The sequence below is a fragment of the Pan troglodytes genome, chromosome 6 (genome assembly GCF_028858775.2).
Source record: "Pan troglodytes isolate AG18354 chromosome 6, NHGRI_mPanTro3-v2.0_pri, whole genome shotgun sequence".
In the NCBI taxonomy this organism is placed as follows: domain Eukaryota; kingdom Metazoa; phylum Chordata; class Mammalia; order Primates; family Hominidae; genus Pan; species Pan troglodytes.
Window position 1 is genome coordinate 153,455,624 of NC_072404.2, and position 12,651 is coordinate 153,468,274.

Genomic DNA, 12,651 nt, shown 5'->3' on the forward strand with positions numbered 1-12,651 from the left:
TTTCAGCACTTTTATGGTAATCTTTTCAAAAGTTTTAATCTAGCTTTTTTTTTTTTTCTTTTATTGAGACAGGGTCTTGCTCCATCACCCAGGCTGAAGCGCAGTGGCATGATTACGGCTCCCTGCAAATTCTGCCTCCCAGGCTCAAGCGAGTCACCAGACCCGGCTAATTTCTGTATTTTTTATAGAGATGGGGTTTTGCCATGTTGCCCAGGCTGTTCTCAAACTCCTGGGCTCAAGCGATCCTCCCACCTCAGCCTCCCAAAGCGCTGGGATTACAGGTGTGTGCCACTGCGCCAGCATAATCCAGCATTTTTAATTTTCTTAAGTAGAAGGAGATGCTGTCAGCCATTTTAGGAAACCAGATTTTTTGTTTTACTGTTCAGTGAGATTGTCTTTAATTGTGGAATCAAATTTTTATATTTTAGATTCTCCTGTCATATCATTTATGTGGTATCCTATTTGATCTTTCCGATTTTTTTCAAAACTGGTTTTCCTAAAAAATGTGTCAGAATTTATGTAGAATTTCTTTGTGCCACATTTAAGAATTACAAAGTGTGGGCCGGGTGCAGTGGCTCACGCCTGTAATCCCAACACTTTGGGAGGCTGAGGCGGGCAGATCACAAGGTCAAGAGATCGAGACCATCCTGGCCAACATGGTGAAACCCCGTCTCTACTGAAAATACAAAAATTAGCTGGGCTTGGTGGCACACACCTGTAGTCCCAGCTGCTCGGGAGGCTGAGGTAGGAGAATCGCTTGAACCCGGGAGGCAGAGGTAGCAGTGAGCTGAGATCATGCCACTGCACTCCAGCCTGGTGACAGAGTGAGAGTCCGTCTCAAAAAAAAAAAAAAAAAAAAAAAGAATTACAAAGTGTGGTCCTCATGTCCACAGTCCCAACTAGTTCCTCCATACTGATGAGAATTAAGTACAAAATAGTAATACATCTCACTGCTGCTTCTGCCTTCTGAGGGACAATATTTTTCAGCAAGTATATAAATATAAACATATAAATAAATAAGTAAATAGTAGATATCCAGTAAGTAAATATCCAGCTTTTAGAAGAGACTCCCTGGTGATAGCTGAATAATTGAAGATTTTTCACTACTATAACTTGCTTCTGCGCCATAATCCTTATTAAATGAGTCATCATCCAAATATACAGCACCATGGTGGACTACACTCCTACCTTAGCCCTTGCCTTTGCCACTTTCTTTCTTTTTCTTTTCTTTTCTTTCCTTTTTTTTTTTTTTTTTTTTTTTGAGACAGAGTCTTGCTCTGTCACTCAGGCTGGAATGCAGTGGCATGATCTCAGCTCACTGCAACCTCTGCCTCCCAGGTTCAAGAGATTCCCCTGCCTCAGCCTCCTAAGTAGCTGGGATTACAGGTGTCTACCACCACGCCTGGCTACATTTTGTATTTTTAGTAGAAATGGGGTTTCACCATGTTGGCCAGGCTGGTCTTGAACTCCTGACTTCAGGTGATCTGCCCCGCCTGGGCCTCCGAAAGTGCTGGGATTACAGGCGTGAGCCACCATCCCCAGCTGTACTTTCTTTATCCTAAATGCTCTCCTCTGTACTTCATTTTTTGGGTTAATCTTCAAAAATACAAGCACCTACTTTAATATGCATTTGTCTGGGGCTCCCTTCATTGTGTACTTTAGCTCTTCATTTAAATGATCAGTTCCAGCCCACAAAATCTCAGTGATGTTTCTGAGATTCTATTTACCATCTAGTATTAAGCTTCATATATTAATAATATGTAGAGGGAGGCCAAGGCAGGAGGATCACTCGAGCCCAAGAGTTTGAGACCAGCATGGGCAACATGGCAAAACCCCATCTCTACAAAAATGTATGCCAGGCATGGTGGCACAAGCCTGTAGTCCCACTTACTCAGGAGGCTGAGGTGGAAGAATCACTTGAACCTGGGAGGCCGAGGCTGCAGTGAGCCATAATCGTGCCATTGCACTCCAGCCTGGGTGACGGAGACCCTGTCTCTAATAATAATAATAATAATGATAATAATGTAGATACTTGAGAATGAAAGTAGATGTTTATTTTCTTCCCTGTAAATTTCTGGACACCACGCCTCACCTCCCCTTCCCACTGTACTTTGGTTGTCACACTTGTCATTCATAACATCTCATTTTACAGGCTTTTTCTGGCCTTTTGACTCAATTACTGTCCAAGTCCTATTAATCATGTTGTTATTTAATTAACCAAACAAATATTTCTAATGTTGCTGAAATGTGTGTCTCCTTTTCCCAGCTATTTGATATTTGTGACTATGAATCTTATAATATCATCTATGTAGCCAGTTTGTTCATTTTTCGTATCCTCTTATCTTCTCTATAGTGATGACTTTCAACTGTAGCAGGGGAAAAAATACAATATATGTCCCCAAGGCTTTCTATTTCCTGCCCAGGACTATAAAATCACTAGAAATACATTTCAGATTTATTCTCTCGCTCAGCCTACAACAAATCAATAGGTGTGGACCAGAGTTCACATGTCTGATGTGATTTGTCCAGCATTTGGTTAGAACACTAAAGAAAGCACAAGTAGTTAACCAACATTTGTTGAGCAAGATCAGAACAATCACCCTTCGATATGAAGTCAGCACAAATCAGAAAATAGAATCAACCCTCTCACACACACACACTCTAAAAGATGCTTTGAAAATTATATTTGATGAGACTAGATGTTTGTCTTCAGAGAAATCTCATTGCTGTTTCTCATTAAGAAAAAATGTAACTAAAAGAAACACATTCGTATATTTAAATGCCATCATAACTGAGGCATAGGGAATTATGTGGAATCTGAAAAATGGTGTCTTACTCTATTTTGTGCTGCTGTAACAGAATGCCTGAGACTGGATAACTGATAAAGAACAGAGGTTTATTCTCTTACAGTTCTGGAGGCCGCAAAGTCCAAGATCAAGACGCCGGCAGGTTAGGGCCCAGTCTCTCACTTCCAAGGGTGTACCTTGATTGCTGCATTCTCTGGAGAGGAGAAACACTATTACTGACATGACAGAAGAGGGAGAACCCACTCTCACAAGCCCTTTTTATGGTGACATTAATCCTAAACACCTCCCATTAGGCCCTACCTCCCAACACTGTTTGTCAAATTGGAGATTAAGTTTCAACATGAGTTTTGGAGGGGACAAAAATAATCAAACCATAGCAAATGAAAAATCAGTGTTCAGGGAACAGGATATGCTCATTCTTATGTTTAACGTGAGTTAATAAAATGAACAAACATGTAGCTACCAAATGTTATTAAAATATATCCTAAAACATAAAATGTTCCTCAACAATATTTTTTCCTCAGTTTCATTGAGATATAACTGACATATAATAAACTGTCCATATTTAAAGTATACAATTTGAAGAGTTTGACATATATACATCTGTGAGGCCATCACCACAATCAAAATAATGAACGTATCTATCAACTCTATAAGCTTCCTCATGCCACTTTGTAATCCCTCCTTCCACCCATACTTCCCCCCACTCCTGACCCCAGGCAATCACTGATCTATGTCTGTCACCACAGACTATGATTCCATTTATATAAAATGCTAGAAGAGAAAAACTAAAGTATTTATTCTTTTTGGTCCGGCTTCTTTCACTCAGTATAATTATTTTGAGATTCATCCATACTATGTGTTGTCATCAATGCTACATTTCTTTCTTTTTTTTTTTTTTTTTGAGACAGGGTCTGTCTATGTTGCCCAGGCTGGAATACAGTGGCATGATCATGACTCACTGCAGCCTTGAACTCCCAGGCTCAAGCAATCCCCCTACCTTACCCTCCCAAGTAACTGGGACCACAGGCGCATGCCACCACATCCAGCTAATTACTTTACTTTTTGTACAGATGGGGTCTCCCTATGTTGCCCAGGCTGGTCTCAAACTCCTGGCCTCAAGCAATCCTCCTGCCTCAGCCTCCCAAAGTCCCGGGATTACAGGTGTGAGCCACCGCACCAGGCCCACTTCATTCCTTTTTATTACTGAGGAGTATTCCATTCTGTGGATACATCTCAATTTGTTTACCCAACCTTTTGATTTATAATTTAGCCTTCTTCAATCAGCTTGTGCCCTCCTATAAAAAGGCTTCCATGAATTCTCTTGTCACAGGAAATATTGATCAAATCACATTTTTGATGCCACGAAGCTGAGGGCAGACCTGGGACAGATGGTGTCTCCCACTGAGGGAGGGGAGGCCCCTGGGAGGTCAGTTTCTCCTGCTGCTGAACACCATCTTCCAATCACAACAGCAAGGAATTGGGAATGTGTCATTTTAGCTGTAAAGGAATGTACATGCAAAATGTCCTGATTAATGATGATTAAAGGAAAGACCATTTCTCTTTTCCCCAAACCCAACCTCTTTGTCACTTCAGACCCCTAAGGGAGCCTGTGCAACATCGGTGAAGGTTGCTATTGACACAGGGTACCGACATATTGATGGGGCCTACATCTACCAAAATGAACATGAAGTTGGGGAGGCCATCAGGGAGAAGATAGCAGAAGGAAAGGTGCGGAGGGAAGATATCTTCTACTGTGGAAAGGTGAGATCTTGCCTTCAGCCTCCATTGGGGACAGTGAGAAGGTTTCAGGTGTTCATTTTATTATTCATCTTCCGTGTGTGTGTCTGTAATTGCACTCATGAGTAGGCAGTACTTAATAACAGTCTGGGTTTGTTTGTTTCTTTGTTTGTTTGAAAGATAAGTGTTTAAATGAGACCAAAATCATGCAAAATAGGATTTTCAACATTCTTGTATCATATTAACGAATTATTTATTAGTTTGGGAGAAGTAAGCAGAGTAGCATTTGGGGGAGAGAAAGAGGGTTTTAAAAAAGTATTTGGCTGGGTGCGGTGTCTCACGCCTCTAATCCGCACTTTGGGAGGCCGAGGCAGGTGTTTTTCTTGAGCTCAGGAGTTCAAGACCAACCTGGGTAACATGGCAAAACCTTGTCTCTACAAAAAAAAAATACAAAAATTAGCCAGGCATGGTAGCTTGCACCTGTAGTCCCAGCTACTTGGGAGGCTGAGGCAGGAGGATGGCTTGAGCCAGGGAGGTTGAAGCTGCAATGAGTCATGTTCATATCACTGCACTCCAACCTGAGTGACAGAGAGAGACCCTCTCTCAAAAAAAAAAAAAAAAGCATTTGAGCAAATGTAATTAACTCAGACATGGTATTCAGATTTTGTTTAATAAAAGCAAACAAACGTAAATTAAAAAAACAAAAACAAAAACAAGCTCATAAGGTCACCAATCCAAAAGCCAGCTATGTGGGCTTCCTGGGCAGGCACATTATGCAAGCCTTTTGCTTAATGACTCATATTATAGGAGTCATTTCTTCCTATGATAGAGGCTAAAGTTAGCATACAAGGAAAAGGTGGTCAAAACATGCTTTAAATTGTCCTTTAACTTTAATCCTTTAAATTGTCCAAAAAGTACAGTTGTGAATAGAAAGCAATATTTATACGTATACAATGTCAATATGGGCTGTATGTAATAAAGCATACTTGGGCGAAATATTGGTGTTTACTTATGTAAACAGAAACAGTGTGTGCAGCTGAGTTCATGTAATGTGCCATTGCTATTGCCTCATCAGGACTGTCTTCACTGCAGCTCAGCAGCACCTGAGAGGCAATGTGGGGGTGATTAAGAGCCTAGACTGGGGCAAGGTTGCCCAGATCTGTCACTATTGGCTGAGTTGCCTAGCATTTCTGGACCCAGTTTTTTTTCTCTGTAAAATGGGGATAATAATGTCAACTATTTCATAAAGTTGTTATGAGTTCACATTTACAAAGCACTCACACCGAACCTGGCACAAAGCTAATACTATGTATGTTTGTTGAATAAAAGTAAATTAAAATATCATCAGCCTATGCCCAGGAATGAAAAATAAAGTAAAATAAATATCAAACAGAATTTCCACTTAGATGGGATTGCAATAGGAACACCAAAGGGACCCAGAGTAGCAATCAAAACACACGTAACACATTTTTCCACTACTCTCTTCATGTTAAATTTTCTCTGTGTTTTTAAGGCAAGAAAAAAATCATTGTCCAACAGAGGAAAAAATCAGATTTTACCAATTTTGCTTGCCCTTTCTTGTGACCAAAAAAAGTATGATTCAGGCCGGGTGCAGTGGCTCAAGCCTGTAATCCCAGCACTTTGGAAGGCAGAGGAGGAAGGATCACTTGAGGTCAGAAGTTCGAGACCAGACTGGCCAACATGGTGAAACCCCATCTCTACTAAAAATACAAAAATTAGCCAGGCGTGGTAGCAGGTGCCTGTAATCCCAGCTACTTGGGAGGCTGAGGCAGCAGAATCGCTTGAACCCGGGAGGCAGAGGTTGCAGTAAGCCAAGATCAAGCCACTGCGCTCCAGCCTCAGCAACACAGCAAGACCCCGTCTCAAAAAAAAAAAAAAAAAGAAAAAAGTATGATTCTAAACTTATATCCCCCCAAAAAATCTGTGAGCAAAACTGATATTCCAAAAGATGTACTAATTTGTCCTGTGGGTATAAGCAACCTTGGCACCATATGTCTCAGACACCTAAGGGTACACATGCTCCAGTAGGATCAACCAAACCTTGATCCTTCATTATGTAATGCCTTAGCGAAAGAGTAATTTAATTGCTCTGGGGTCTAAGTAGGGCCAAACAAGAACAAAAGATCAGTGAAAGCAAATCTAAATCTATGCACTAATTTAAAATTTCACCAGGCTTTCACACCACTTGTCACAATGTGAAGGACCCAGTGAAACCACACGCATAACCATATTCCTTGCTCATTTTATCAGAGTGGCATGACAATAAAGTATCAGGCTAGGTCAGGACATCTAGAATATTGTGTAACCCTAGTTATACAATGAGGAAAAATGCAAGCACTAAGCGTCAGGAAATTCACCCGGAAATGGGGAAGACTGCCATCAAATTAGGTACTCTGTGGTCAAGGAGGATCTGTAAGTCTCTTGTGGTAGATTTGCATAAAATTATGTCTGGAGATGTGAGGGTGATCTGGCTGTAACATATGTTACCCCATTAGTCACCAGGGCTAATTCAGCTGATTTGGCTGTCTAGGCAATTGTACCTCTTGAAGCTGCACTCTCAGTGGAAGAGGACAGCTTTCCCTGATGAAGGAGGAGGGTTTTTAGGTCAAGTGTATGTGAGTAGCTGCACTCCCCTACTAGAACCTCCAAACAAGCTCTCAAGCTAGGCTCTGAGTGTCAAGAGTTTTATCAGCTCATCCTATACTCAGATGACACTGCATCATAAACATATTTTTGTGAAATGAAATGTGTGAATAAAATGTGTACAAGGGGCTAGGCACGGTGGCTGATGCTTATAATCCCAGCACTTTGGGAGGCTGAAGTGGGCAGATCGCTTGAGCCCAGGAGTTAAAGACCAGCCTGGGCAACACAGCGAGACCCCCCATCTCAAAAAAAAAAAAAATGTCTACGAGTGTTTTACAAAGAAAAAGGGGCTGCCTTATCATAAAAAGCGTGTAGACATTAATTAATTATCCCTCTTTGATTCTTTCAGCTATGGGCTACAAATCATGTCCCAGAGATGGTCCGCCCAACCCTGGAGAGGACACTCAGGGTCCTCCAGCTAGATTATGTGGATCTTTATATCATTGAAGTACCCATGGCCTTTAAGGTGAGTTCAGATGCCCAAAGGTCAGGTCTCTGCACCCTGGCAACCATGAGCCAATAGCTATGTGCATGAAGCTCTGCACCATGAGCCAATAGCTATGTGCATGAAGCTCTGCACCATGAGCCAATAGCTATGTGCATGAAGCTCTGCACCATGAGCCAATAGCTATGTGCATGAAGCTCTGCACCATGAGCCAATAGCTATGTGCATGAAGCTAGCGTATTACTTAGCACCACAGAATATTGTGGTGTTTTGTTACCACAGATCAGAGAGTACTGACCTAGTCTGACAAATACCCGAGAAGATTATGTTAGCAGACTCAGGCTTGGTTTCCAAGTTTCTTGATTTTTTAATTCAATGCAATTTCTATTATACCATGTTTTTACAACTATAGTTTAAGCTCTCTGCATCAAACCAACATGTAGCCCAGCACTGAGACGCACACCCTTCTTCCCACTCACACAGTCACAATCTCCGCCCTCATCCTCACTTTGTTAATGCTGACTCTTGTTCAAATGTCAGATTTCTAACCTGTCTTAAAAATTTGGAAAGACCCAGTGTACAATTATGTGTTGCTTAGCAATGGGATACATTCTGAGAAATGTGTCATGAGGTGACTTTGTTGTTCTGCAAACATCATATAGAGTATACTTACACAAACCGAGGTGGTAAGGTTTTATTTACCAGGTAGACTGCATTACTTTTGTAATAACATGAATAAAACGCAAACACGTTGTGCCTAAATGGTATAGCCTATTACAGACTTAGGCTAGATAGCCCAGCCGATTGCTCCTAGGCTATAAACCTGCACAGCATGTTACTATTCTGAATACTGTAGACAATGGTAACACAATGGTAAATATTTGTGTATATAAACATAACATAGAAAAGGTACAGTAAAAATATGGCATAAAAGATAAGATACACCTATACCTGGCACTTACCATGAATGGAGCTTGCAGGATAAAAATTGGATGAGTCACAGAGTAAGTGGTGAGTGAATGTGAAGGCCTAGGTCATTACTGTACATGACTGGAGACTTTATAAACACTGCACACTTAGGGTACACAATGAATCACATAATATTTTTTCTTCAATAATAAATTAACAGTAGCTTATTGTAACTGTTTTCAGCTTATAAATGTTTTAATTTTTTAACTTTTTGATTCTTTGTAATAATACTTAGTAGTAACACTAATACTAATTACTTTTTTTTTTTTTTGAGACAGAGTCTCGCTCTGTTGCCAGGCTGAAGTGCAGTGGTGCCATCTCGGCTCACTGCAACCTCCGCCTCCCGGGTTCAAGCGATTCTCCTGCCTCAGCCTCCCAAGTAGCTGGGACTACAGGCAAGCACCATCACACCCGGCTAAGTTTTGTATTTTTAGTAGAGACAGGGTTTCACCATGTTGGCCAGGATGGTCTCAATCTCCTGACCTCATGATCCACCCACCTCGGCCTCCCAAAGTGTTGGGATTAATTACTTTTTTAATAACATGAATAAAACACAAACATGTTGTACAGCTGTATAAAAATATTCTTTCTTTGTATTCTTATTGTATAAGCTCTTGTCTATTAAATTTTTTTAAAAAATTTTTTGTTAAAAACTAAGACACAAGCACACACATTAGTCTAGGCCTACACAGGGTCAGCATCATCAATATCAGTGTCTTCCACGTCCACATCTCATCCCACTGGAGGTTATTCCGGAGCAATAACATGCATGGAGCTGCCATCTCCTGTGACAACAGTGTCTTCTTCTGGAATCCCTCCTGAAAGACCTGCCTGGGGTTTTTTTACAGTTAACATTTTTTAAAAGTAGAAGGAGAACATTCTAAAATTATGATAAAGTGTAGTAGAACAAATATATAAGTTGTATCCATAGTAAAAATAGAAATTGTTTACTATCATTATCAAGTATTATATACTATAAATGATTATGTGTGTTCTACTTTTATATACCTGGCAGCACAGTTGGTTTGTTTACACCAGCAACACCACAAACATGATGTCACTAGGTGATAGGAATTTTAAACTCTATTATAATCTTATGGGCCACCATCATACATGCAGTCCACCATTGACCAAAATGTCATTATGCAGCACATGACTCTATTTAAAAGTGAGAAAATAAAATTTACTTCTCTGTGACTAAATAATGACATTTACATCTTTTTGGACGTGATAGATAATTTCTATTCTTATTTTTGATGGGTTCAAAGGCACAAAAGGTAAAATTTTAACAGTGAGAAATGACACAATATAGTGACATTACCTTCCAACTGAACCTATAATTGGGAAATCAATATTTGAAGCTTAAGTACGACGTGTTTTTTGGTGTTTGTTTGTTTGTTTGCTTAAGGTAGGGTCAGCCGGGGACAGTGGCTCACACATGTAGTCCCAGTACTTTGGGAGGCTAAGGCTGGCAGATCACTTGAGTCCAGGAGTTTGAGACAAGCTTGGGCAACATGGCAAAACCCCATCTCTACAAAAAATACAAAAATTAGCCAGGCTTGGTGGCATGTGCCTGTGGTCTCAGCTACTTGGGAGACTAAGGTGGGAGGATCACTTGAGCTGGGGAGGTGGAGGGTGCAGTGAGCCAAGATTGCGCCACTGCACTCCAGCCTGGGTGACAGAGCAAGGCCCTGTCTTGGAAAAAAAAAAGAAAAAAGGAGGGGGGGGTGTCTTGCTCTGTCACCCAGGCTGGACTGCAGTGGTGTGTGGCTCACTGTAGCCTTGAGCTCCTAGGCTCAAGCAATCCTCCTGCCTCAGCCTCCCAAGTAGCTGAGACTACAGGTGTGTGCCACCACACTCACCTAATTTTTCAATTTTTCTTTTGTAGAGACAGGGTCTCGCTATGTTGACCATGCTGGTCTGGAACTCCTGGCCTCAAGACATTCTCCCACTTCAGCCTCCCAAAGTGCTGGGATTACAGGCATGAGCCACCATAACTGACTTCACATGCTTTTTGAATCTTAAGTTTTTTTAAACAAAAAACCTTTTTTGCTAAAATATTTTTAGCACTTTATTATTTTTTAAGTGTCAAGCAGACAGAATTTTAGGCAACAAAATATTAAAAATTATGTCATGTTTAAAAGATAAATGAACAAGAATGAGAGTCAATAGCATAGATTTTTAGAGGGTTGGGTTATTCTTCCAATAATACCTGACTGTGAGGAAGAGGAATGAAGGAAAGAGACAAAGAGGCTTATCAGGATGAAAGGATGAGTAAAATAGGCACAATGGAAGGTCAAGGGAAACACCTAGAGGTATCTAATGTGGGTTCAGGATTGATAACCACCTGATTAGAATCTGGGAAAGTAAAAATCACGTAACAGAATTCATGATGGAGGCATAAGGCCATTCAGAAGGTAAGTAAAATTAGGAAACACAAGGCAAGAAATATGGAGCAGAAATGTGGGTCATAAGTGTTGAGAAAGTCAAAGTGCTTAGAAATCAGAGACAGAATGGATAATTAACATGAGTAATAATGTGGCATCAAGGAGAAAAGGGACTGTTCCCTGCTCCCAGGGAGATGGGAGGAACTTGAGAAGACATTGTCTTTCCCTAAAGCAGACAATGGGGAAAATGTTTTCCCTAAAGGAAAACTGAGTTTCACAAAGGTGAAATGCTAGAGGAAAAAATTTAAATTTTTGTTTTGTTTTGTTTTGTTTTGAGATGGAGTCTTGCTCTTGTTGCCCAGACTGGAGTGCAGTGGCATGATCTCGGCTCACTGCAATCTCCGCCTCCTGGGTTCAAGCGATTCTCTTGCCTCAGCCTGCTGAGTAGCTGGGATTACAGGCGCCCGCCATCACGCCCGGCTAATTTTTGTATTTTTAGTAGAGACAGGGTTTTGCCATGTTGGCCAGGCTGGTCTCGAACTCCTGACCTCAGCTGATCAGCCCGCCTTGGCCTCCCAAAATACTGGGATTATAGGTGTGAGCCACTGCGCCTGGCCAAATTAGGAACAAATTTAAGAGCATAATGGATTTTGTCCAATTGCTTGATTCCCTTCTCAGTCTGTTTTGTGCTGCTATAAAAGCATGCCTGAGGCCTGGTGCAGTGGCTCACACCCGTATTCCCAGCAATTTGGGAGGCCGAGGCAGGTGGATCACTTGAGCCTAGGAGTTCAAGACCAGCCTGGACAGCATGGTGAAACCCAGTCTCTACAAAAAAAATACAAAAAAATTAGCTAGGCGTGGTGGTGCACACCTGTAGTCCCAGCTGCTCAGGAGGTTGAGATGGGAGGATCACCTGAGCCTGGGGACATCGAGGCTACAGTGAGCCATAATCATGCCACCGCACTCCAGCCTGGACAGCAGAGTAAGACCTTGTCTCAAAAACAAACAAACAAAAAACAACAACGGAAAAAGAATGCTATCATTCAGAAACATTTCCTTTAAAAGAAAAAAAAAGAAGGCCTGACACTGGGTAACAGATAATAAACAGAAATGTATTGGCTCAGAGTTCTAGAAGCTGGAGAGTTCAAGACCAAAGTACCAGCACCTCACTAGAGCCTTCTTGCTATGTCATCACATGCTGGAACGAGGAAGGGCAAAGAGCACAAGAAAGCACCCCTCCTCGTCTGAGCCCTTTTTACAATGGCATTAATCCATGACTGAACAACTCCCATTAGGCCCCAACTCCCAACACAGTTGCACTGGGGATTAAGTTTCCAACACATGAATTAGGGGGGACACATTTAAACCACAGCAATTCCCAATAAGAAAATCCCTGTTGCCAAAGTCAACAAAGACTTTCATCCTGCCAAATTCAATAGACATTTTGTCCTCCTATTATTTGATCTCTTTCAATACAGTTGACTACCACCTTCTTCTGTAAACATTTCCTTCTCATGGTGTTCGTAACATCTCATGACCCTCTCATGGTCTTTGGCAGCTTCTTCTCTGCCAGCTTCCAAATGTTGTTATGCCCAGTCCTCTACCCTCAATATTCTTGTCTTACTAGCTACACTCTCTC

General features: G+C 41.3%; 1 protein-coding gene across 2 annotated transcripts in view; it reads left to right on the top strand.

The window, feature by feature from the left end:
* The window catches only part of AKR1D1 (aldo-keto reductase family 1 member D1), a 52,968-nt gene that overhangs the window by 18,943 nt on the left and 21,374 nt on the right, over positions 1–12,651 (top strand). For both annotated transcript variants that reach the window (XM_016958217.4, XM_063815640.1), the window contains 2 exons: positions 4,404–4,571; positions 7,561–7,677. In XM_016958217.4, coding sequence (XP_016813706.1) covers positions 4,404–4,571; positions 7,561–7,677 — 285 coding nt within the window. The remainder of the gene's footprint in view (positions 1–4,403; positions 4,572–7,560; positions 7,678–12,651) is intronic.